General features: G+C 46.9%; 2 protein-coding genes across 2 annotated transcripts in view; both read right to left on the bottom strand.

Moving 5' to 3' along the window:
* The window catches only part of kcp (kielin cysteine rich BMP regulator), a 38,629-nt gene that overhangs the window by 2,022 nt on the left and 11,686 nt on the right, over positions 1–24,921 (bottom strand). The window contains exons 6-44 of the mRNA XM_029115324.2: positions 18,025–18,098; positions 16,953–17,046; positions 16,778–16,860; positions 16,539–16,632; positions 15,935–16,014; positions 15,711–15,796; positions 14,250–14,340; positions 11,080–11,179; positions 10,910–10,995; positions 10,720–10,813; positions 10,447–10,596; positions 10,236–10,342; positions 9,719–9,812; positions 9,445–9,618; positions 9,176–9,258; positions 8,935–9,028; positions 8,661–8,843; positions 8,066–8,236; positions 7,595–7,768; positions 7,392–7,474; positions 7,218–7,308; positions 6,760–6,842; positions 6,463–6,636; positions 6,093–6,272; positions 5,811–5,941; positions 4,076–4,227; positions 3,883–3,965; positions 3,708–3,801; positions 3,437–3,610; positions 3,275–3,357; positions 1,864–1,984; positions 1,597–1,679; positions 1,351–1,450; positions 1,182–1,270; positions 998–1,100; positions 735–877; positions 458–630; positions 264–375; positions 57–158 (exon numbers count right to left, since the gene is read on the bottom strand). Of these exons, the coding sequence (XP_028971157.2) occupies positions 57–158; positions 264–375; positions 458–630; positions 735–877; positions 998–1,100; positions 1,182–1,270; positions 1,351–1,450; positions 1,597–1,679; positions 1,864–1,984; positions 3,275–3,357; positions 3,437–3,610; positions 3,708–3,801; positions 3,883–3,965; positions 4,076–4,227; positions 5,811–5,941; positions 6,093–6,272; positions 6,463–6,636; positions 6,760–6,842; positions 7,218–7,308; positions 7,392–7,474; positions 7,595–7,768; positions 8,066–8,236; positions 8,661–8,843; positions 8,935–9,028; positions 9,176–9,258; positions 9,445–9,618; positions 9,719–9,812; positions 10,236–10,342; positions 10,447–10,596; positions 10,720–10,813; positions 10,910–10,995; positions 11,080–11,179; positions 14,250–14,340; positions 15,711–15,796; positions 15,935–16,014; positions 16,539–16,632; positions 16,778–16,860; positions 16,953–17,046; positions 18,025–18,098 (4,466 nt within the window). The remainder of the gene's footprint in view (positions 1–56; positions 159–263; positions 376–457; positions 631–734; positions 878–997; positions 1,101–1,181; positions 1,271–1,350; positions 1,451–1,596; positions 1,680–1,863; positions 1,985–3,274; positions 3,358–3,436; positions 3,611–3,707; positions 3,802–3,882; positions 3,966–4,075; positions 4,228–5,810; positions 5,942–6,092; positions 6,273–6,462; positions 6,637–6,759; positions 6,843–7,217; positions 7,309–7,391; positions 7,475–7,594; positions 7,769–8,065; positions 8,237–8,660; positions 8,844–8,934; positions 9,029–9,175; positions 9,259–9,444; positions 9,619–9,718; positions 9,813–10,235; positions 10,343–10,446; positions 10,597–10,719; positions 10,814–10,909; positions 10,996–11,079; positions 11,180–14,249; positions 14,341–15,710; positions 15,797–15,934; positions 16,015–16,538; positions 16,633–16,777; positions 16,861–16,952; positions 17,047–18,024; positions 18,099–24,921) is intronic.
* LOC117593416 lies at positions 19,261–24,740 on the bottom strand. The gene is made up of 4 exons (XM_034288403.1): positions 23,924–24,740; positions 23,060–23,463; positions 21,793–22,967; positions 19,261–21,703 (listed from the first exon to the last, which is right to left on the bottom strand). The coding sequence occupies exons 1-4, from the start codon at positions 24,555–24,557 to the stop codon at positions 21,511–21,513; spliced, it is 2,406 nt and encodes an 801-aa protein (XP_034144294.1). The 5' UTR covers positions 24,558–24,740; the 3' UTR covers positions 19,261–21,510.

The raw sequence follows: 24,921 nt of genomic DNA, 5'->3' as shown, positions 1-24,921 counted from the left end.
ACGGGTAAGGCTTCACAGAGTTAGGATAATTGTAATAGATACTGGATTTCTAGTACCTTAAGTCCTATATTGGTGTTGAGTAGAATAGTATTTGTCCGGCGCTCCAGGTATATGTATGGTTCCTTGAGGAAAGGCAGGGTAACGACCTTGTAGTCAACCTAGAAATAAAAAAATAAAAAACACCTCAGGATAGTCTCTCACCTCTGATGCATACACCCTGTTTGGCTCTTTGCTAGAACGTCCACAACCAGAAAGCCACTCACCTTAACGACCCAGTTCTGGAGTAGTTGCACCACAACGTCTTTTATGAAAACAGTCACCTCTTTGGTCCAGGAAACTCCCTTTCGACCACGGTCATCATTGGTCACATGAATACTAGACAGGCAGAGGATCACACAAATCACCTTAAAATCAACCAAATACTAGAGCCGGCTTAACGTGAAACCTTGATTTTTACCTGAAATCTCCGCCTTCACAGTCCTGGGCCAGTATGTAGGTGCAGGCCCCCTGAAAGTGGAGCATCCGGCCATCAAATGTCCTGTAATGGGGGTCCCCGAACGCAACGCAGGTGGCTGGCCGCGGAATGCAGTGAGGACAACACACACCTGGGATCACAGCTGGGGACTCGTCCTGTCACACCAGAGAACAGTCAGACAGGACACAGGCAGCACAGAATACAGTCAGACAGGACACAGGCACCACAGAAAACAGAAAACCGTGTGTGATGTACTGACCGCTGCACAGCCTAGTGGAGGACAGCGTTGGCTGTAACAGTGTACGTCTCCAGACACACAGGTACAGCTGGTACACTCATCCACCTCCCACTGCTCATTAGACTGGTACAGAGAGCCCTGGTAAACACACTGCACACCCGAGTCTGCAACACACACACAGAGACACACACATCATGTCCTGTAGTGGTATATTAACGGTATATTACTGGAGTGGTGATTCAAAGTTCTAAATTAGTGGTCGGGGAGTTGTGTGGCGGCAGTACCTTGACACTCATAACAGCATTTCCCAGGAGTCTTCACTCTGACTAGGCCTTGGTCACACTCCACAGGAACACACTCCTCTATACTGCACTCAATGTGACCCAGCTGGAAGACGCACACCACAGTATAGAGTAAATGTGTCATTTGTATGATTTAGGTGTGTGTGTGTGTGTGTGTAAAACTTACATTACAGGTACATGTGATGCAGTCATCCTCGCGGTCTGTCCAGCTCCCACCATTAGACACACGTCTCTTCTCCCCCTCAATAACACACTCTGAAAGAAACACACACCTCTTTATATGTTAAGGGCTGGGACTCGGGGTGCACAGAAACCTTGTGTGGTTCAGCGTGTACCATCACAGACGGGGCAGCAGGAGTCCAGGGGGGTTTGCTGGTCTTCAGGGGGACAGCTGAGAGGGGGGCAGCTCTGGTGTAGACATGTCCATGTCAGGTCCTGACCAACACAACAGCACACAGGGATGAAGGCTATACCACTAGTGCAGCTCACTACACACAGCTTTACAATACTGATCTCCAACACACATCTACACTTTGAAACAGGCACAATAAAACACAGGTCAGGGGTGGTTTTCATGGTACCTTGCACTGGCAGGTGAAGCAGGGGTCATCTGTAGCCAAGACCTCATTGCCAATCAGAGTCTCTGTGCAGTTACTGAGGGGCTCTACACACACACACACACACACACACACACACACACACACACACATTAAAAAAATAATTTAAAGTGTGTGTGTGTAAGTCCAGTACAGCTCAGTTGGTAGAGCATGGCACTAGCAACTCCAGGTTTGTTGGTTTGATTCCATCTCTTGATGAGTGTTTTCTAAATAAGGTAAATGTGTACTAACGTGCACAGAAAGGGCAGCAGGCGTCTGGTCCAGAAAACAAAATGTTGTTTTTTGGACAGTCCACTAGGCTGGGACACTGCTTACGGAAACACCTCAGGTGCTGCTCTCCATCAGGCATAACCTAGACGCAACGACAGTACGTTACCCTAGACGCAACGACAGTACGTTACCCTAGACGCAACGACATTACGTTACCCTAGACGCAACGACAGTACGTTACCCTAGACGCAACGACAGTACGTTACCCTAGACGCAGCGACAGTACGTTACCCTAGACGCAGCGACAGTACGTTACCCTAGACGCAGCGACAGTACGTTACCCTAGACGCAGCGACAGTACGTTACCCTAGACGCAGCGACAGTACGTTACCCTAGACGCAGCGACAGTACGTTACCCTAGACGCAGCGACAGTACGTTACCCTAGACGCAGCGACAGTACGTTACCCTAGACGCAGCGACAGTACGTTACCCTAGACGCAGCGACAGTACGTTACCCTAGACGCAGCGACAGTACGTTACCCTAGACGCAGCGACAGTACGTTACCCTAGACGCAGCGACAGTACGTTACCCTAGACGCAGCGACAGTACGTTACCCTAGACGCAACGACAGTACGTTACCCTAGACGCAACGACAGTACGTTACCCTAGACGCAACGACAGTACGTTACCCTAGACGCAACGACAGTACGTTACCCTAGACGCAACGACAGTACGTTACCCTAGACGCAACGACAGTACGTTACCCTAGACGCAACGACAGTACGTTACCCTAGACGCAACGACAGTACGTTACCCTAGACGCAGCGACAGTACGTTACCCTAGACGCAGCGACAGTACGTTACCCTAGACGCAGCGACAGTACGTTACCCTAGACGCAGCGACAGTACGTTACCCTAGACGCAGCGACAGTACGTTACCCTAGACGCAGCGACAGTACGTTACCCTAGACGCAACGACAGTACGTTACCCTAGACGCAACGACAGTACGTTACCCTAGACGCAACGACAGTACGTTACCCTAGACGCAACGACAGTACGTTACCCTAGACGCAGCGACAGTACGTTACCCTAGACGCAACGACAGTACGTTACCCTAGACGCAACGACAGTACGTTACCCTAGACGCAACGACAGTACGTTACCCTAGACGCAACGACAGTACGTTACCCTAGACGCAACGACAGTACGTTACCCTAGACGCAGCGACAGTACGTTACCCTAGACGCAACAACAGTACAGTACACTAGACGCAACGACAGTACGTTACCCTAGACGCAGCGACAGTACGTTACCCTAGACGCAACAACAGTACAGTACACTAGACGCAACGACAGTACGTTACCCTAGACGCAACGACAGTACGTTACCCGCTATAATACTGTACTGTGTGAAAGAGGAAGAAAACTACCTCGCATGTGCAAATGTGACAGGGGTCATCTGCAGGGTGGAGGCTGTCTCCGGGTCCATACACTCTGCCCTCAAACACACAGTCTGACCAAAAACACAGACACACAGATGTAAACAGACGAACCCAACATGGTCCATATGCAGACTGTGTGTTAATAGCAACCTGCACAGACGGGGCAGCAGTCCCCAGGAACAGTGAGGGTGTGGAGGCAGGGAGACAGACAGCGGACCTCGGAGCAGGTGGTCACTCCGTCCACACACATACAGCTCATACAGGGAGTGGAGTCGGCGAACCAGCTGCTGCCCTCAGAATGCTCCTCGCCGTCATACACACACCCTGGGAGACACACACAGAACATCTGACCATCTGACCAAGAACCCTGTTAAATCCTGAATATGACTGGACCCAGGCTAAGGCCCAAACGGTGGGTCACCTCTGCAGCGAGGACAGCAGGTTCCTGGTTCTGTCAGCTGGTGCATACAGTTCAGCTTAGGACACACCGGACCCACACACTGCACCTGTCCAGCCTGAAACACGCACACACTTTATACACTTCACACACACACAACCACGCAGAAGGAAGAGACAGCGAGAGGGGGTGTCCTGACCTGACAGGTACATGTAGTACAGGGGTTGGAGCTGGGAGTCCACTGCTTTCCTTCACTGTACTCCTCAGCATTATACACACAACCTGGAAGAAACACGGTAGAAAACCTCTAATGCACACTGATCCGCAATATAGTTTGTTGAAGAACATGATCGCAAGTCCCATGTTGTCATTCGGTGTGTGTGTGTGTTCACCTGCGCAGCGGGGGCAGCAGTCTCCTGGTAGAGTGATTGGATGAGTGCATGAGTTGGGGGGGCAGAGGAGGGGCACACAGGTAACACTCCCTCTCACACACGTACACCGCTGGCAGGGTTTGGGGAACTCTGGCGTGGGGGTGAAGGTCTGTCTGTCAGGGGAGGGAGGACACAAAGCTTGTCAAAGGAGGACACAGCTTATATATATAATGTGAAATACACTGAGCAAAATTATAAACGCAACACCTTTTTTGCCCCCATTTATCATGAGTTGAACTCAAAGATCTAAGACTCTCTATGTACCTAAAAGGCCTAGATCTCTCAAATATTGTTCACAAATCTGTCTAAATCTGTGTTAGTGAGCACTTCTCCTTTGCTGAGATAATCCATCCACCTCACAGGTGTGGCATATCAAGATGCTGATTAGACAGCATGATTATTGCACAGGTGTGCCTTAGAATGGCCACAATAAAAGGCCACTCTAAAATGTGCAGTTCCATCACACAGCACAATGCCACAGATGTCAAAGGTTTTGAGGGAGTGTGCAATTGGCATGCTGACTGCAGGAATGTCCACCAGAGCTGTTGTCTGTGAATTGAATGTTCATTTCTCTACCATAAGCCGTCTCCAAAGGTGTTTCAGAGAATTTGGCAGTACATCCAACCGGCCTCACAACCACAGACCACGTGTAACCACACCAGCCTAGGACCTCCATATCCAGCATCCTCACCTCCAATATCGTCTGAGACCAGCCACCTGGACAGCTGATGCAACAATCGGTTTGCATAACCAAAGAATTTCTGCACAAACTATCAGAAACCGTCTCAAGGAAGCTCATTGAGTGGGCAAATGCTCACATTCGATGGCGTCTGGCACTTTGGAGAGGTGTTCTATTCACCGATGAATCCCGGTTTTCACTGTACAGGGCAGATGGCAGACAGCGTGTATGGCGTTGTGTGGGTGAGGGGTTTGCTGATGTCAACGTTGTGGATTGAGTGGCCCATGGTGGCGGTGGGGTTATGGTATGGGCAGGCGTGCGTTATGGACAATGAACACAAGTGCATTTTATTGATGTCATTTTGAATGCACAGATATACCGTGACGAGATCCTGAGGCCCATTGTTGTGTCATTCAACCATGACCATCACCTCATGTTGCAGCATGATAATGCACGGCCCCATGTTGCAAGGATCTGTACACAATTCCTGGAAGCTGAAAACATCTCAGTTCTTGCCTGGCCAGCATACTCACCGGACATGTCACCCATTGAGCATGTTTGGGATGCTCTGGATCGGCGTATACGATAGCATGTTCCAGGTCCTGCCAATATCCAGCAACTTCGCACAGCCATTGAAGAGGAGTGGACCAACATTCCACAGGCCACAATCAACAACCTGATCAACTCTATGCGAAGGAGATATGTTGCATTGTGTGAGGCAAATGGTGGTCACACCAGATACTGACTGGTTTTCGGACCCCCCAATACAGTGAAACTGCACATTTTAGAGTGGCCTTTTATTTTGGCCAGCCTAAGGCACACCTGTGCAATAATCCTGCTGTCTAATCAGCATCTTGATATGCCACACCTGTGAGGTGGGTGGCATATCTCGGCAAAGGAGAAGTGCTCACTAACACAGATTTAGACAGTGTGTGTCTAAATCTGTGTGTGTGTGTGTGTGTGTGTGTGTGTGTGTGTGTGTGTGTGTGTGGGCAGAGGGTACAGAAGTAGACCTACCTGTCAGAGTAGACCACACCCCCGTAGAGACAGGATTCACAGAGTGGACAGCAGCCATTGGCCGATTCGGAGGGGAGCGGGTGGGAACACTGGACAGAACACTGCCTTATATGACACGTCACTACTTCGTTCTAGAGAGAAACAAGGATGAAATGAGAGTGGGAAAGAAGCTAAGAACAAGAACAAAATGACAGAACTAATTACTAATCAGTAATATAGAAACGAGGTAGAGGAGTGAGAGACAGACAGACAGACAGAGGACAAAGTGTGTTTCTGCCTCACCATGCAGCTGCAGGTGGAGCAAGGGTCAGAGGCTGGGATGAAGGATGTCCCGGACTGAAACTCCTCCCCCTGGTGAAGACACACCCCTGAGCAGATGGGGCAGCAGTGCCCTGCAGGGACCACGGGATGCGCACACACCACGGGTGGGCATGAGGCTGACACGCACACCACACCGCCGTTCTGAGCACAGTCACATGGAGCAAATGATCCCAACAGGAGCTCATTCAGAGGAAGTGTCAGGCCAGAGACTGGACTAACAGCCCCAGTTCGGTCTTAGTTCTTAAAGGTCAAGTATCCATACAGGCGACATTGAGACGTTTCCGTGTGTGTCTGTGTGTGTGTGTGTGTCTGTGTGTGTGTGTGTCTGTACCAGGCATGTGCAGCGTTGACAGTGGTCTAAGGGGTGTGTGAAACGTTCCCCGCTGAAACAGTCGCGTCCGTTGAAATGACAGCCGTCACACACGGCACACTCACAGCCATCCAGTGCAGGGTGTGGACACGACACGGCAGGACACCTCCGCTTCACACACACCACCTCTCCTCTCTGCACGCACGCACACACGCATGCACGCACACTCATTTAATTTTTAACTTCAGAATCTGACCTTCAGGAAGACATTTTACTTGAAACTTTGACCCCACCCTGAACTGACACGTGACCACTCACTAAACATGTGCAGTCATCGCAGCTTCCTCTGGTTCCAGCAAAAACCTGTCCATCAATGTAAGACCCGCCCTGGAACACACAACCTAAACACACACGCACCCAAGCCCCAAATAAAACATGTCAGAGTCACAAACATACAGTCAGACGGACAGAGACACAGAGACGGACGGACACAGAGACGGACACAGAGACGGACGGACGGACACAGAGACGGACGGACGGACACAGAGACGGACGGACGGACACAGAGACGGACACAGAGACGGACGGACACAGAGACGGACGGACGGACACAGAGACGGACGGACGGACACAGAGACGGACGGACGGACACAGAGACGGACGGACGGACACAGAGACGGACGGACGGACACAGAGACGGACGGACGGACACAGAGACGGACGGACACAGAGACGGACGGACACAGAGACGGACACATGATAGTGTGTCGAAATACCTTCACAAACAGGACAGCCACAAGGGCTGATGCTTGGATGAGAGCAAGACACTGGGGGACACCACTTCTTCTCACACCTTATTGATCCACCCTATAGACACAGGGAATAGTGTGTTATGGATGTACCTTGTGAGAGACAGTGACCCTCATTTTTCATGTGTGTGTCGGTGTTACCTGGCAGGTACACTCCGAGCACGGGTCAGTGGGGTCAGGTATTGATTGGCCGCTTATGAGGACAGTGTTGCTATGGGAGCAACCTGTCACAGGGAAACATTTCCATAGGAACCATGTCAGAATGAGAAACATTGATCCCCTGTTAAAGGCACAGTTAAATCAAGCAGGAGATGTGGTCTGTGTGTGTGTGTGTGTGTACGTACGGTCACACTCTCCACAGCACTGGCTGGTTGGTTTGTAGGGGTGCGTGCAGTCCTGGTAGCAGGGTAACTGGGTACAAACCACATCCCCTGCATAACACGTACACACTCGACACGGGTCGTCTCCACTGACAAACTCATAACCATCAGGATACTCCTTCCCCCCGTAGAAACAACCTGCAGAGAGACAGACAGATGGGGGGGGGGCAGAGATGGAGAAGAGAGAGAGGGAGTTTGAGAAGTTTAGAGAAAGGAGAGAGAGAGAGGAGGCAGACAGTAGAGAGAGAAGGGAGATAAAGGAGGCAGGAAAAGAGAGGGAGGAGATAGGGGAGAGAAGGGAGAACAGTTAAAGAGAGGAGTCAGAGGAGAGAACGGGGTGGGGGGGTCATAAGAGAGAATGGTTTTCATTCTTCCCATTTTATTTAGCATAGTTTCAGAAACACACCCACACTGCGTCTCAGCAAGACATCTCACCGTCACAAGCTCTGCAACACTCCCTCTGTACAGGGTATGGACAGCTGAGGGCAGGGCAGCGCTTCCTCTCACAGCGGACAGAACCCTCGCGGCACAGACACACTGCACATGGGTCTGACACGTCTCCCCAGGACTCCCCATTGGCCCGCTCCCGCCCGTCATACAGACAGCCTGAAACACAGCGTCATGTCATGTAAACTGTTTAAAGGGTCATGTCATGTCATGTAAACTGTGTAAAGGGTCATGTCATGTCATGTCATGTTGGCCATATGAACTGTGTTAGAAATCAGCCGTTCGTATAGTGGTTGAAATAAGACTGAGTTCAGACTTGAGTTCATCTCACTCAATCTCAAAGAAACCTCCCTCTACTTTACAGACATCGCAGGACAGAATTACCGTAAGCCCATTGGCTACTTACTGTCGTGCTTTGAATGAACGTGACTTCCTGTGTACAGATAAACCGATGGTCTTTTGTTATCTAAACATAACAAGCATCAACAATTGTGATGTCATGCTACGTAGGCTGTATGAATTGTAGTGTCATGCTACGTAGGCGGTATGAATTCTAATTCCTACAGTGTGCGAAGTGTCCTACCATCACAAGTCCTGCAGCAGTCCTGCTGAATGGGGTGTGAACAAGGAGCCAGGGCGCAGGGCTTCCGGTGGCATCGAACCGTCCCATTGGTGCAGACGCACCACAGGCAGGAGTCAGCAGGGTGGTAGAAACGCTCCGTGTGTCTGTAGGGCCGATCTTCGTACACACAGTTGGCAGGGGCGGCTGCACACGCACACACACACACACAAATCATCTACACAACACAACTCCACATTGACTTCCGATTGCAGTCAGACAACGTGCAGTTGCATACCGGGACACTGGGGGCAGCATTCTCCAGGCAGCAGGTTGGGGTTGGAGCACCCCAGAAGGGGACATCTCGTCATTAGGCACTGGACGTTTCCATTCTACAACAAAACACACGGTTCGGGCCTAGTAGTTCAGCGGTACCTATGGGACGGTCACCGATACCAACACCTCCGGGAGGAGGGCAGTTTTAAAACGGTCAGTGAAATCTGGATGGCACTCAATCAATCATTCGTGTCTGTTCTTACTATACAGTGGCAGGTCTTGCACTTGTCTGTGGGATGGGGGAACTCCTGTCCATTTGGGTACTCTTTTCCAGCGTAGCTACAACCTGCAAATAGGGTTTTATTTTCTTAGAAATTGTTTGGCACTATACGTGTGCATGCTAATGTGTGTGTCCGTCCATGTGTGTTTGCGTGTCTATTTGTGTGTGTGTCTGCGTGTGTCATGCACGTGTGTGTGTTCTTGTTTATAATGGTATAGGAGTGTGTGTGTGTGTGTGTGTGTGTGTGTGTACCGTTACAGTTGTTCTGACAGCAGGTTCCTGGTAGCGGGCTGATGCAGTGAGGCCGGGGACATTCAGGCGCATGACAGTCGACCCTCCCTGACACACAGACACAAGTCTCACACACACCAACCGGGCTGGGGAACTCCTCACCATCCAGAAACACATGGTTCTCAAAGGAGCAGCCTGGGACACACACACAAGCAAAAACATAGTTTGAAACAACACTTGATTTGTATGTACTAGGTCAACACGTATTGTGTAAGAGTAGTCCAGCCAAAATCACCTAGGCATTTAGGGCAACACTCTCCGTCTGGTGTGTGTGTCTTGGAACAGTTCAGGGGGGGACAGGCTCTCTTCTCACACTGAACAGTGCCATCCTGGGTAGTGGTAAACAGGACAATGTTACGCAACTTTATATTGTGTGTGTGTGTGTGTGTGTGTTTTACTAAAAAGATGTTGCCTTGAATGTTGAGTTATGGTTAAATATTAGAATTGAGATTAAGGGCAGAATTAGGGTTAGTAATTAAGGGTTTGGTTTAGGGTTAGGATTTACAGTTAAGGTTAGGTTTTCAGGGTTAAATGTAGGGTTAGAATTGATTAAAATCTGATTAGTAAGGGCAGTAATAGGTCCAAATTACTATAAATTATGTAAATGTTAAATGTTTATAATCAGGTTAAGTCAATGCATAATTTCTTATAGCTAAGTAATATAAATGTTATTTCTATAGCCAAGTTATATAAATTGAAACATTTCTCATGGATCATGTCTACAGCCAGATAATCTAAACGTGTCATCTCACCAGACAGGTGCAGTTATGACAGGGCTGGTCAGGGTGTGTGAACGTCTGTCTGTTGCTATAGATACGCTGGTAAAAGGTACAGCGCTCACACTCTGCACAGCACAGACCTGAAGAGCAAGGACAAACACAGCGGAGTACCAAACAACAGAATGCGCACACACACATGCACGCACGCACGCACGCACGCACACGCACACACACACATTCTTACCAGTAGTCTTGGTGGGGTGTGTGCAGGTGGTGGGGGGACACTGTGTGTGTGTACACACCACTTCTCCGTTCAGACAGGCACAGCTGGAACAGTCCTCAGCCTGACGCCACTGAGAACCCTCCTCATACTCCACTCTCTCTAACACACACACTAGAGAGACAAGGACAGGCTGGAGGACTGACGAGGAGATCTGTCTGAATGGATCTCTACACATACAATGTTAGCAATGACGCTACATCCCCTTCAGTTCTCTATACAGTGAGGGAATGGTACCTTTGCATATGGGGCAACAGATGTGGGGGTCAATGATGGGGTTGGAACACTGGACCGGGGGACACCGCTCCTCATGGCACCTCACATTTCCACCCTGACACAGACAGACACAGTCAGAACCTCTGCCTTGTTCGTCAGCCTGCGTGCGAGTATGTCTGTCTAATTGTCCAGGTTAAAGGTTCAGACCAACCTTGCAGCTGCACTTAACACAGGGTCCACTTCCAGTTGGGCTAAATACATCACCGTCTGCGTAGACCCTGTCGCCGTACTCGCACTCTACGTAAACACACACACACACAGAAGAGATGGTGGCGGAGGCTCAGAGGTCAGAGAGTGAAGACTCTGGGAGGATGAACTCACGGTCACAGGTGGGACAGCACTGTCCTCTAGGCTTGGCAGGGTGATGACAGCGCAGAGGAGGACACGATGCTTCCATATTATCACATGACACCGTTCCAGCCTATGGGGAGGAGAGACACACAATGAGTTGCCGAAATATTTGGAGAGTGGACAGGATTCATATCACTTCTGATATGAATAATTGTCATTTATAAACGGGTGAACCAGAGACTGTCAAGTTTGTGACTACACAACCATTGGATGCAGATTGTTTTTCATGTGATTCTGTGGGCAGTAGAAATGATTAATTTGAGCCACTTATAATGTAAATAACAATAGAATGTAGCTGAATACTGAATACCTTAGTGTATTGTACAAGCACATTTGAAAAGTATTCAGAATACTTTGTTGAAGCGCCTTTGTCAGAGATTCTTGGGTATGACGCTACAAACTTGGCACACCTGTATTTAGGGAGTTTCTCATATTCTCCACTTCAAATCCACACAAGCTCTGTCACGTTGGATGGGGAATGTTACTGCACAGCCATGTTCAGGTCCCTCCAGAGATGTTCAATCATGTTCAGGCTCTCGCTGGGCCACTCAAGGACACTCCCAGATTCGTACTGAATCCATTCCTGGGTTGTCCAGGCTGTGTGCTTGGAGTCATTGTCCCACTGGAAGGTGAAACTCTGAGGTCCTGGTTACCCTGGAGCAGGTTTTCACCGAGAATTTGTCTGTACTGTCTGCTCCATTCTTCCGCCCCTCAATCCTCACTAGTCTCCCAGTCCCTGCCCCTGACAAACATCCTCCCATCTACATGCAGGAACTCTAGAGCTTTGTTAAAGTGACCATGGGGTTATTGGTCACCTTCCTGATTCACCCACTTGGTCATCCAGTCGCCAAGTTGCCCAGTTTGACCAGGCGGTCAGCTCTAGGAAGAGTGCTGATGTTTCCAAACGTCTTCCATATAAGAAGGATGAATGCCAGTGTTCTTGGGGACCTTTAATGCTGCAGATATGTTTGGTACACTTCCCCAGATCTGTGCCACGACACAATCCGATCTCCTCCAACCTCATGCTTTGGTTTTTGCTCTGACATGCACTGTCAACTGTGCAACCTTTTATAAGAGGGTGTGTTTGTCCAATCCGTAGAATTTATCACAGGTGGACTCCAGTCAAGTTGTAGATGCACCTCAAGGATGATCAATGGAAACAGGGTGCACTTGAGCTCCATTTTGTGTGTCATAGCAAAGAGTCTGAATTCTTACGTAAAGGAGGTATTTCAATTTTTTTGTGTTTGACTACTTTGTACTGTGAAATTGTACAAATGTAGGAAATATCTTACTAAAACTGTATGTAAAAGTTGGATGACAATACCCCAAACATAAAGCTGACAGTCTGCAAGCTAAACCTCAGTCCGTGTGTCATTTCAAAACAACAGAAACCATCAACATACTTCTCACTGTTCAAATAAATTGACAAACGTACAAACATTGTACAACCCTGTTTCAAAAAAGTTGGGTCAGGGGCATGTTTATTACGGTGTTGCATCACCTCTTCTTTTAACAATACTCTGTAAGCGTTTGGGAATTGAGGAGACCAATTGTTGTAGTTTTGAAATTGAAAGGTATTCCCATTCTTGACTGATATAGGATTTTCGGTGTTTCCTTTGTTGTATTTCTTGTTTCATAATGTGCCAAATGTTTTCAATGGGTGACAGGTCTGGACTGCAGGCAGGCCAGTTTAGAAACCAGACTCTTTTACAAGGGAGCCATGCTGTTGTAGTACATGCTGAATGTGGTTTGGTATTGTCGTTCTCAAATAATCGAGGCCTTCCCTGAAAAAGACAACTGGATGGCAGTATATGTTGCTCCAAAACCTGTATATACTGTTCATCATTAATGGTGCCTTCACAGACACACAAGTCATCCATGCCATGTGCAGTAATGTACCCCCATACTATCACAGATGCTGGCTTTTAAACTGTGTGCTGATAACAAACCGGATGGTTCCTCTCTACTTTAGTCTGGAGGACATGGTGTCCATGATTTCCAAAAATAATTTCAAATGATGATTTGTCAGATCACATGACAGTTTTCCATTTTGCCTCAGTCCATCTTAAATGTGCTCAGGCCCAGAGAAGGTGGCAGTGGTTCTGGATCTAACTTGCATTAACTTGCAGTTGTGGATGCAGTGACATACTGTGTTCACAGACAGGTTTTTGGAAGTGTTCCTGAGCCCATGCATTGATTTCCACTACACAATAATGTCTGTTTTTAATGCAGTGCCGTCTGAGAGCCCAAAAATCATGGCCATCCATTATTTGTTTTCTTCCTTGTCCCTTGCGTACAGAGATTTTTCTGGATTCTCTGAAACTTTTAATGATATTGTGTACCGTATATGATCCCCAAACTCGTTGCAATTTTACTATTCTTAAATTGCTGCACTACTTGCCCATGCAGTCTTTCACAGAGTGGTGAACCCCTCCCCATCCTCACATCTGACAGACACATCCTCTCTGGAATGATCTTTTAATACCCAATCATGTTACTGACCTGTTGCCAATTGACCTAATTAGTTGTGAGATGTTCCACCAGGTTTAGTTTTTTAAACATTACACAACTTTTCCAGTCTTTTGTTGCCTCTGTCCCAACTTTTTTGAGTTTCTGGCATCAAATTCAAATCTGGGATATATTTTTAAAGAAACAATAAAATGTCTCAGTTTTAACATTTGATATGTTGTCTTTGTACTATTTTCTATTGAATATAGGGTTTAAATGATTTGCACATAATTGATTTCTGTTTTTATTTACATTTTATGCAGCGTCCCAACGAGAAAAAACACGACAAAAGCATGAGACAGGAATTTTTCAATCATGAATTGGCTTATACTTAAATATCACCACGTCATTAATTAATCATTTATTTATAGGACAACAGACATTGGTGAAAGTATCCAAAACATTGTGAAATGCAAGTTTGCTTATGAACTATTGTCAGATCAAAGTCATTTTATAGAATAGCTACATTATGTGAGCAAAAAGCCCTACCTTTTCAATTCACTATATCCCAGTCTGAGAGAAACACACCAAAGAACATTTCAAGCAGCCTGTTCACAAAGTTAAGATGGTTTACGGACACACACACACACACACACACACACACACACACACACACCTCCAATAGTACTTACAGAGCAGTGGCAACGAAGACAGGGATCTGTCCTGGAGGGGAATGTCTGTCCATCCTGAAACACCAGGGACTCATACTCACACTGCTTACACCTAGAACACACACACAGGAGAAAAGGTGATTCATTGTACATTTGATTACATATTACTACATTCAACTATTCAGCTTGTTGGTGACAGGTGAGGCAACAACAATCTTACATTTTGGAACACAACAAGAAATGTTGTTGTCTTTCAGCCGGAAACAGTGAATATTAAGGGACAACACCAGCAGGTTCCTGTCCCAACATTGTATCATCATACAGATTTCACATTGTGACTGTGTGGCTAGAAAGAGGAGCTCAAGTTTGTATCAGAATGCAAGTTCTTTACGCAGCCCTTCCAGGTCACTATAATGTATCAGGAACCTTTCCCATTCACCCTGAAAAATTTGGTCATTTTATCTAAAGTTGACATCACTTTGTGTTCCAGTGTGATGACAGTGTAACAGCCTCTGGCTGACCAGACCACTGACAGTTAATCTACCCAAACACAATATCTACAAGTCAGGATCTTCCCAGATACAAACATGATCATATCCTGGGCTGTGTTTACTGCACAGTTAATGAGCCATAGTGCCGGCCACCACACTGCCACACCCCAGCCCACCACCACAGACGCCCACCACCGCAGACGCCCACCACCGCAGACGCCCACCACCGCAGACGCCCACCACCGCAGACGCCCACCACCGCAGACGCCCACCACCGCAGACGCCCACCACCGCAGACGCCCACCACCACAGACGCCCACCATCACAGACGCCCACCACCACAGACGCCCACCACCACCACAGACACCCACTACACCCGGGCCCACCACCACCACAGACACCCACTACACCCGGGCCCACCACCACAGACGCCAACCACAACGCAGCATGCAGGCAAGATCATGGCTTATACCCCCACCATGTTCACTCACAGTTCCAAAGTTAAAGGGCAGTTCATGAACATCAAATCCTACCACTTGAATATCCTACTGCTGTAGACTTTTGCAACCGGCCGTATGAGAATAAGACTCAACACATTAAGTCACCAACACACTAGATTAAATTGCTGCATTCTACTTAAAAACGTTGTTCATCTCCTTGTAATATATTGACTACAGATATACAATACTGAAACTGAAATATACTAACTACAGATAAAATATTAAAACTAATATACTGATTACAGGTATACAATACTGAAACTGTAATATTCTGACTGTACTGAAGTTGGTGTACATCAACATGTATATCCATGTGTCATATACTGTACATACTACTAAGACCAAATTATTTAATTTGCTCATCACTCATTGTATATACTTTTATGTGAACTTGTGTAGGTTTTGTGTCTTCGGTCTCTATGCAGGTACATGTGAGGTCATTCTAATGTCACGGCTTGAACCCTGCAGGTTTCCTATGCGGTATGCCTTACCATGGACAACAATCTCCTGGGTGGCGGACAGGGTTTGGACAGGAAACTGCCGGGCAGGATCGAGGTGAGCACCGGACATCTCCATTCTGAAGACAGAAAGAGACATTCACAACGTGCGCACGCACGCACACACACACACACACACACACACACACACACACACACACAAATTACCACAATGTATTAAATATAGAGATAAAGAGCTCTTATAGAAGATATCTTACCACACATACACACTCCTGACAGCGGTCTTCACTAGGAACCTGGGCTCCATTCAGAAAGTCCTGGCCGTTCACTCCACAACCTGAAACACACGGGTCGTGCTCAGGCAGCCTATAAAGAACTCTATATTGTAAACACTTAATTTGGATCCACAAATGAAATAGACATTCAAGAAGGTTCAAAACATTCTTAAGGTCCCTGTATGTATGGACACTCAATAACACAGAAAACTCCTTGTTACAACAGCTATGCTGACCACAACAGGTGAAACAGAGCAGTACACAGCCAACTGTGTTGCCATCTCCGGCAGGCCCACAATACGAAGGCCACATGCTGTAAGCCAATACATGGTCGAAGCTGCAAAGTTTATCGGAGGCTGTGTCACCATGCTACAAGGGGCGGTTATTTAAAAAGCTTGTTGTCAAAGGACTGCTCCACCTGCTTGAAATGAGAAACCCACCTCCAACACATCCCTGGTTTACCCTACAACAACATCTGGGTACTTGTTACAGGAAAACACCTCAACATCAATCCCACTTCCGCTTACACAGTGTTCTGATGGTAGAACATGCGTGAATGAACATACTCAGCCAGGGAGGGTCTCACCATTGCAGACTGGGCAACAGGTATTGGGTGGGGGGGAGGCAGGGTTCTGACATGGAGGGCGACACCTCTCAGGCTCACATTTAACAACACCCTCCTGGCAAAAGGTACATTTTTAGAGGGTTTAGAATCTCCAAAAAACCATCCATTCCAGTCAGAACATGAACAAATCTCAAGTGGATTATGAGGAACAGAGAGAGATGGTGGAAAAGGAAGCAAGAAAGAGGATAAGAGAGACTCACCAGACAGTAACAAACACTACATGGGTTTTCGTCTGGCCTCCATTTAGCTCTGTGTTCATAATGGATACCTGTATGGACACAACCTACAGACACCATAAATACATTCATGTCAGTTATGAAAATATATGCACATGACTTTCAGAATTTGATGTCAGAATGTTCAGATTATAAGAACCTCTACAGCGCGGGCAGCAGTCTCCCTGGAGTTTCTGCTGCTCAGAGCAGTCGAGGGGGGGGCAGGGAGGAGGGGCACACAGCATACTACCCTCCTAACAACCCACAGAGACAGACCACACAATCACCATACAGTCATGTCACACTACCCTCCTAACACAACCCACAGAGACAGACCACACAATCACCATACAGTCATGTCATACTACCCTCCTAATACAACCCACAGAGACAGACCACACAATCACCATACAGTCATGTCATACTACCCTCCTAACAACCCACAGAGACAGACCACACAATCACCATACAGTCATGTCATACTACCCTCCTAATACAACCCACAGAGACAGACCACACAATCACCATACAGTCATGTCACACTACCCTCCTAACACAACCCACAGAGACAGACCACACAATCACCATACAGTCATGTCATACTACCCTCCTAACACAACCCACAGAGACAGACCACACAATCACCATACAGTCATGTCATACTACCCTCCTAACAACCCACAGAGACAGACCACACAATCACCATACAGTCATGTCATACTACCGTCCTAACACAACCCACAGAGACAGACCACACAATCACCATACAGTCATGTCATACTACCCTCCTAATACAACCCACGGAGACCGACCACACAATCACCATACAGTCATGTCATACTACCCTCCTAATACAACCCACAGAGACAGACCACACAATCACCATACAGTCATGTCATACTACCCTCCTAACACAACCCACAGAGACAGACCACACAATCACCATACAGTCATGTCATACTACCCTCCTAACACAACCCACAGAGACAGACCACACAATCACCATACAGTCATGTCATACTACCCTCCTAACACAACCCACAGAGACAGACCACACAATCACCATACAGTCATGTCATACTACCCTCCTAACACAACCCACAGAGACAGACCACACAATCACCATACAGTCATGTATGTGTTGAAGTGTGTCTGTGTTGAATAATGTTCAATATTGGCGTGAGACAGTGAGGTGTTATTGGAGGGGCATTGTGTGTGGAGAATGTATTTACCCTGCAGACGCAGGTCTGGCAGCTGCCAACAGTGTTGATAGATGCATTATAGGGTTGACCATCCAGTCTACAACCTAAAGACAAGAGAGAAAGATGATCGTCCAGATTACAATCTACAGACAATATGCATGTATGAACAGTTATGTTTATTATGTATATGTACAGTATGTATGCACATGCTCTTTGTCCATGTGTGATCTTTCTCCTCTGCATCTGGCTTTCCTCTTCAGTAATGACAGAAACACAGACACACTGGAGACCAGGACGTTTTACAGGCTGTCAACATAAACAGAGCTGCCTGCGGGTTTCCTCTCACAGAGAGAGAGACAGCGGCTTGAGTGCATTCACTCACCGTTCCCTCGTCAGAGCAACAGTTGGTGCGTTTGGTAATGACAGTGTCTGACGGTAGAGCCCACCATCTGTACCAGGACCTATTTCTGCCAATCATCACAGTATGCAACCCAATGCAAAGGCATCAAAGAACGTATGCGTGTTTATGCATTTGTGTGTGTGTGTGTGTGTGTGTGTGTGTGTCAGTCAACTGGGTCCCTTTGGAGTCATGTAACAAAACACATGCAGAAACAATCAACAGGGAGATGGGGGATGGGCTGAGAAATACAGATGACAAGGAGAGCAACAGAATGGAGACAGAGTAAAGTGAGAGACGGTTGCAGAGATAATTAACAGTGTATTTACTAGAGTTCAGGTGGGACTTTCTGCCTTAGTAAACAAAGGGAAGTATACTGAAGTTGTAGCTCAGTCAACAAAACAGGTGACAGACGTTTCTGTCTGTAATCAGTCCTCTTTGAGGCGTTTTCTTGGTTTATATTCACCTTCTCACTGAGTTTGTATTTATCAACATTGTTATGTCTGATATACATATAAATCTACTGCTTTTCATACAAATTATTTATTTATGTTCTGCCTGCACACAACATCTTAATTTTGTGATTTTTTTGTTTTCTACTGCATTGCTGGAGCTTGAAACAAAACCATTTTGCGGTACTTCCTGTAACAACTGGTATTCTGTGTACATAAGCAATTCCCTTTGATATGAATACACACGTTCTAAAACATTTCCATAATTTAGAGACTACATAAATGTAGACAATGTAAAATGCCCCAAAGTCCTGCAACCACCAATGATGCATCCAGGCATGACAGTTGTGGTGAATATTGTGAGGGGTATAAACAGATTAAAAGATGAACAGTGTAAAGCATCAAATGACAATGGAACCAGTTGCACCCTTTATTTAAGTGTGGTACATACACATTTCTTGTCTCAGTTAAATGAAAGATCAGTCTCAGCACAAAGAGAAATCCAGCGAGAGGGAACTCGGTAATACTACATTTTAAGACTTCCATTTAAGACAGTTCAATTACATGTGTATAACAAGTATTATAACTATTTGTAATTACTCAGCTATACTGCAGAAACAACTAAATGTAATTAGAGGTGTAACAACAAATGCATGCTGTGCTTATTTCCAAATCCAGCATTTAAATTAAAACTTTCAGTTTACTGAAACCAACAACCTCATTGAAACAACTCTCCTATTAAAATGGAACATCCAGATGACCAATCATCTCTTCCTCCTCACAACCTTCTCCTCCATCCGCTGCTTAACCACTTTCTATCACTCAAAATGTTAAGCCCCTTCCTCATACCCCAGAAAATTATTTGATACCTTCTCCTCCATTTCCATTTCCCCTCCATTTTCCTGGTCCACATTTTCCTATACTGGTTATTCCAGAAGTGCACTTTTATTGCAGGGAAAAGTTGCATGACTGCGCAATCGCACAGAGCACCTCAGACACCATCTCCGTCACTGTACCATTACGCATTCACACACTGCTCAAAGCAAATTACACAAGGCAAATGCACATGATCTGTAATCCTTTCCAATAATACGTTTTTTGAGAGCAGCAAATCTTTCCTTCCTGACAGTATTTGTAGAATCAAAATCCCATAATCTATCCCGTCAACTATCCCGTCATTATTTTAGACAACGCAACCCTGTCTGACATCCACCTGTCTACCTCTGGCTGGGAACCAATTTGTGCAACCGCCTATGGGAACCCCAGGTACTGTCAGTATACTTCCAGCAGGATTCAAAAGCCTGGCTACGACACAGCTGAACAGCAAGGCAGTGATAGACCACTGCACCAATTGAGGGCAACTTTGTAGCAGCATTGTAACAAGCATTCGCTGTTACACCCTGTATATACAAACTGCAAATACCACTAAATACATGTTTTAATATTTACCTACGTGTTACAGTGTAACAACACATGTAACATTGTAATAACATCCCCTTAAAGTAACATGTTATGAAAATGTATTGTATTTCAAGACTTGGTCACTTCCCATAATTAACATTACAACCTCTTGAGTAGGTACATTAGGTTTTTATGATAACAAGAAAGGGAACAAGGCAAGCCTAGTTCGGCCAGCTCACATTCAGAAGGGAATATTGTTGTTGCACTCACTGCATTCGAACTGGGGTCTCCTATGTGTCTATAACCACTACGCCACTAAGCTATAAGTGTGCAGAGTGTTGGTATACTTCTGTGTTGTTAAGCCAATTAATCGAAACTCCATGGTTCTCCCGAAACTAGTTCCCTACATTAGCTAACATCCAAACCATCAACAGGTATAACAGGGTTCCTACACTACGTAAAACGCGTTAAATTAGAAAGATTACTGTAGATGGCTAGCTATATAGTAATGAAAATAATGACTTCAATAACATGCCAAGTCCTCACACCAAGCTTGACTATTTCACTAGACACCATTAAGCATTGTGTTAAACTGACTAACGGTTCTTATTTAGTTTACTTCCACCACAAATAGCATCTATGAACTGTATGGCTTTTGCCACAGGCAATTCAATGAAAGTAGTCATATGAATTGAGCAATTTCTAGCGAGACTGAAGACAAACTTTATAGTGTCATTTCATTTCATGGCACAACGTTTGTTTTTCTTTCATTTGTGAATGACATTGATACAATAACTATCAATATATGTGTGAATAACTGACTTTATCATCAAGTGAAAAGACAAGAGAATAGTGGAAACCCCTACTTTTTTACCGTGGAAGGGGTTGTGGTCTATATTATCCCAAAAAGCATGGACGGATGCGTTCTTTGAAAATCCACAATATAACCGTAAACAGTTTAATTTAGGTATACTATAATGTAGCGGCTGAAACTTGTAGCAAGCAAAGTTTTAGTCTATCCAGGACAAAAGCCTAAAGACTACTTTGATTGGTCAGTGGCGAGGATTGAACCCTGGTCCACTGCATGACCATCTGCATCTCTAACCACTATACTGTTTAAGCACTATGCTGTACTCAGTCAGTCAGGCACTAACTCAGTAAGAGACATTCGCTCTTCTTGGCCGGCTCCATTTATGCGGTCCGGCAAATAGAATGTTTTACTTATTTTCAAGCATGTTAAACGACATGGGCACCGCTCTTCATTGGTTACCAGTCCTGGCAAATGACATATGCTCCAGTTGTTTGGTCAAGCCACTCGGTGAAGCAGGAGCCACAGTTCCGCAAATGACACTCAGCCATTGGGTTACCATGGCAACGGGCTTCCTGGCAGAGGTCAGGGCAGGTTATGGGGGCAGAGCCAAGAGGACAGCCGGAGAACCAGTGCAGTTCAAAACAAAACCTACAACACACACAAATCTATGAGTAGATAAGAGATCATACTTTGCAGAGATCCACTCTGTTCTTATTGAATAATTGACCAGTGGTTACCTGCTGTCTGGGGTGATTGGCAACCAAATGTCTTTCCCCCTCTGTGAACTCAGCCAGGGAGTGTAGATTTCATCAGACTTCATAAGCTTCTGTTCCCCGAACTGGCGCTCCAGCTGCTCAATCAGGGCTTTGCTCCCCTCTGGATGCATAGCCATCCATTCCTGCATGGGCCAGTGAAGAGGCAGGGCTGTGATTGGAGGACAGATCCGTGTGATGTGGTCCAGGGAGTGTTGACTAGCAGAGCTGAGATGCTGTTGGGTGTGGTAGTAGAACCGTAGGTAGTGCGGTCCGTTGTAGAACCAGTTACAACGATCCTTATCATAACCATCTGGTCGAAAGCCAAACACATCAAAACCACCTCTGTCCAAACCAAAGGGATCAAAACCATAAACGCTGTAGCCACTGTTGTTAAAGAGCTCCGACATCACCTTCTCTCTTTCTCTCTCCTCTTCCTCGCCACTCTCCTCTTTCTCACCCTTTCTTCCTTCTTTTCGTTCCTTTTCTCTCATGAACACTCCATCCCAGCGCATCCCAAACCATGTGACATTGGAACGGTTAAACCCATAGCGGTTGTAGCCAGCAACGTCATAGCCGTCCTTGTCTATGTGGTCACGGTCCAAACCATCCCTACCATAGCCGAGCTGGTCCCACCCCATGCGGTCCAAACCTTGTCTGTCATATCCATTATGACTGTAACCACTGGGGTCAAAGCCATCATAACCTTGCGTGTTGTAATCAGTACCTTGTCTCTTTTTGTGATGGCTGACAGTGTCTTTTGCTCCTTTGTGTTGGCCATTCCCCCTTTCGGCACGAGGCATTGATGTCACATTGCAGGGAGACCCAAGGGTTATGGGTACGTACACCACACACAATTGATCCCGGGATGACATCACATCATCAGGGGCAATGCCAAACGGCTTCATCTTCACATGGCGCTGCCTCGCCGGGTACTGGGTTCCCAAGTCTCTGTGCCTTTCCTGCCAGTGTGTCCAGAGCTTGTCGATGAAGGCGGCTTGTGAGAAGTAGATGGGGTCATAGGCAGCCAGAGGAGAGGCCATGTGGCCCCCAACCCAGAGCCTGAAAAGCCCAGACAGCCCCTGCACAGCCTGGGAGAAAAGCAGGAAGTCCTCCAGGGACAGCAACCTCTGGATGGTCACCGCGTCAGGCACAGACACCTACTGGGACCAAGGAACAAAACAACGTCAAAGGAAGCAAAGCTCTCCAGTCAAAAGGAACAGTTTTAAAATTGTAAAACCAGGAGGCGGACCGAAGTGTTGAAGCTCCGACGTAGACAGGGGGTCCAGTGGAAGCGTGGAGACGAGCCCTGGAAGGGGTGCTGGGGGACACAGCCCGAGACAGAGCTGCTCTCCTGCTCGCTAGCCACCTCGCTCACCCTATCCCAACTTCTCTCTTCATCCGAGTCCTGCTCTTCATCTCTCCCCTTTTCTCCATCCCCTCCAAACATCCCGGCCTGCCAGGCAGCTGAGGTCCAAAGGTTACCAGAGTCAACCGTCCACTCAAAGTAAGGAATGCCCAGTTGGCATGATGATACGGCTTTGAGCTCCTGCTCCACAAGCCTCAGGAAGTAGCGCTGCCAGGGCAGGAAGTAAGCATGGCCACCGGCCTGAGGTGAGAACTCGGCCCTGAGCTTGGTAAAATTTTCCCACACACCTAAATACAAAAAAAACCAAATCTGTTCCGAATATCAGAGAGTAAAAGCAAGTGAAAGCTGCCTAGTAGGGAGTTTGGCATTTCAGTCTGCCTGGCTAGTTTAGCATTAGCTCTACAGGGGCACTTAATTAGTTGGGAGTTAGCTGTACAGGCATACCTAGCTATTTAAAAAAATGCTATATAGGCCTAAATACTGTAGTTAGTTGAGAGTTAGCTGTACATGTCTACCTAGCAATTTGAGAATTAGCTGTTCAGTCCTCACTACAGTAGCTTTTTGAGAGTTAGCTATACAGGTCTACGTAGATTGTGCATAATTAACTGTACAGGTCTAACTATAGTAGCTAGTTGAGAGTTAGGTGTACAGGTATACCAAGGTTATGGGGAGTTAGGTGTACAGGGGTAACTGTCTAGTACAGATATAGCTGTACAGGAGTTCCTAGTTGGAAGTCAGATGACGTACCTGGCTGTGCGTAAAGTCTCCGGATGGCTCGTTGGTACTGCCGTCGCTCTCTCAGGGTCATGTCTCGAATCTCCTTACGCTGTGTTAACTGACTACACCCACACTGCACCACTCCACTGTGATCACACATGCACTCTTCACAACCATGCCTGAACCTCTCCCCAAAGCTCCGTGGGGGGCCATGGTAGAGGCAACCACATGCCTGGCCACAGCCCGCCTCTGAGCAGTGCTGTCCAGGGGTGAAACTCACAGCCTCTCCTTCCCCTTGGAGGTTCTTGACCCTGGCCTGACAGGCTGACACAGACAGGTACTCACAGCTATAGGCAAAACCAGCATCATTCTCCCTACAGTCAAACCCACCATCATTTCTCTCTCTCCTTTGTCTCTCATCCTTTCTGTTGCTCCATTGGTTTGGCATGGTCAGGTTGAACACCTGAACAAATATATCAGAACTGTCCTCCACAATTTTCCTTCTGTCACTAATTTCTCCAAACCATGCTTTTTCCTCATTTTGACCCCTCCCACTCTGCTCCTGGTCAGAGGATGTGTTGTATTCATGGCTACCATTGCCCTGACTTTTGTAGCCAAAGAGAGGATTTGGTTTGGGCAGGCGGAAGCAGCAGGCTCCCATCATGCATTGCTCCTGGCAGGACTTGAGGGAGAGGAAGTTGTTGCTGCTCTTTCCTGTACAGAACAGGAAGTGGTCACATCGACCGTGGGCAGGGCTGAAGAACCAGCGCTGTTGAGGTGAACTCTGACCTCTACAGCTCCCCGCTGGATGTGGTTGCCAACATGCCTACACACAAACACACACACAGCACCTATTACCCCCCCCCCCCCAATCTACAGAAGTGCAGAATTCTCCATTAAAAATTAAGCCAAAGCTGATCTACAGTTAGGCATGAAGAGCTACAATACAGGGCTGAGTTTTCCAAGGAAATTATTTACAACTGCATAAGAGAGTTTTTTCCAAGTGAAATTCATGCCAATTAACCTGG

This window comes from Esox lucius, chromosome 19 (genome assembly GCF_011004845.1).
Source record: "Esox lucius isolate fEsoLuc1 chromosome 19, fEsoLuc1.pri, whole genome shotgun sequence".
Lineage (NCBI taxonomy): Eukaryota > Metazoa > Chordata > Actinopteri > Esociformes > Esocidae > Esox > Esox lucius.
This window is presented reverse-complemented; position numbering and strand designations above follow the sequence as displayed.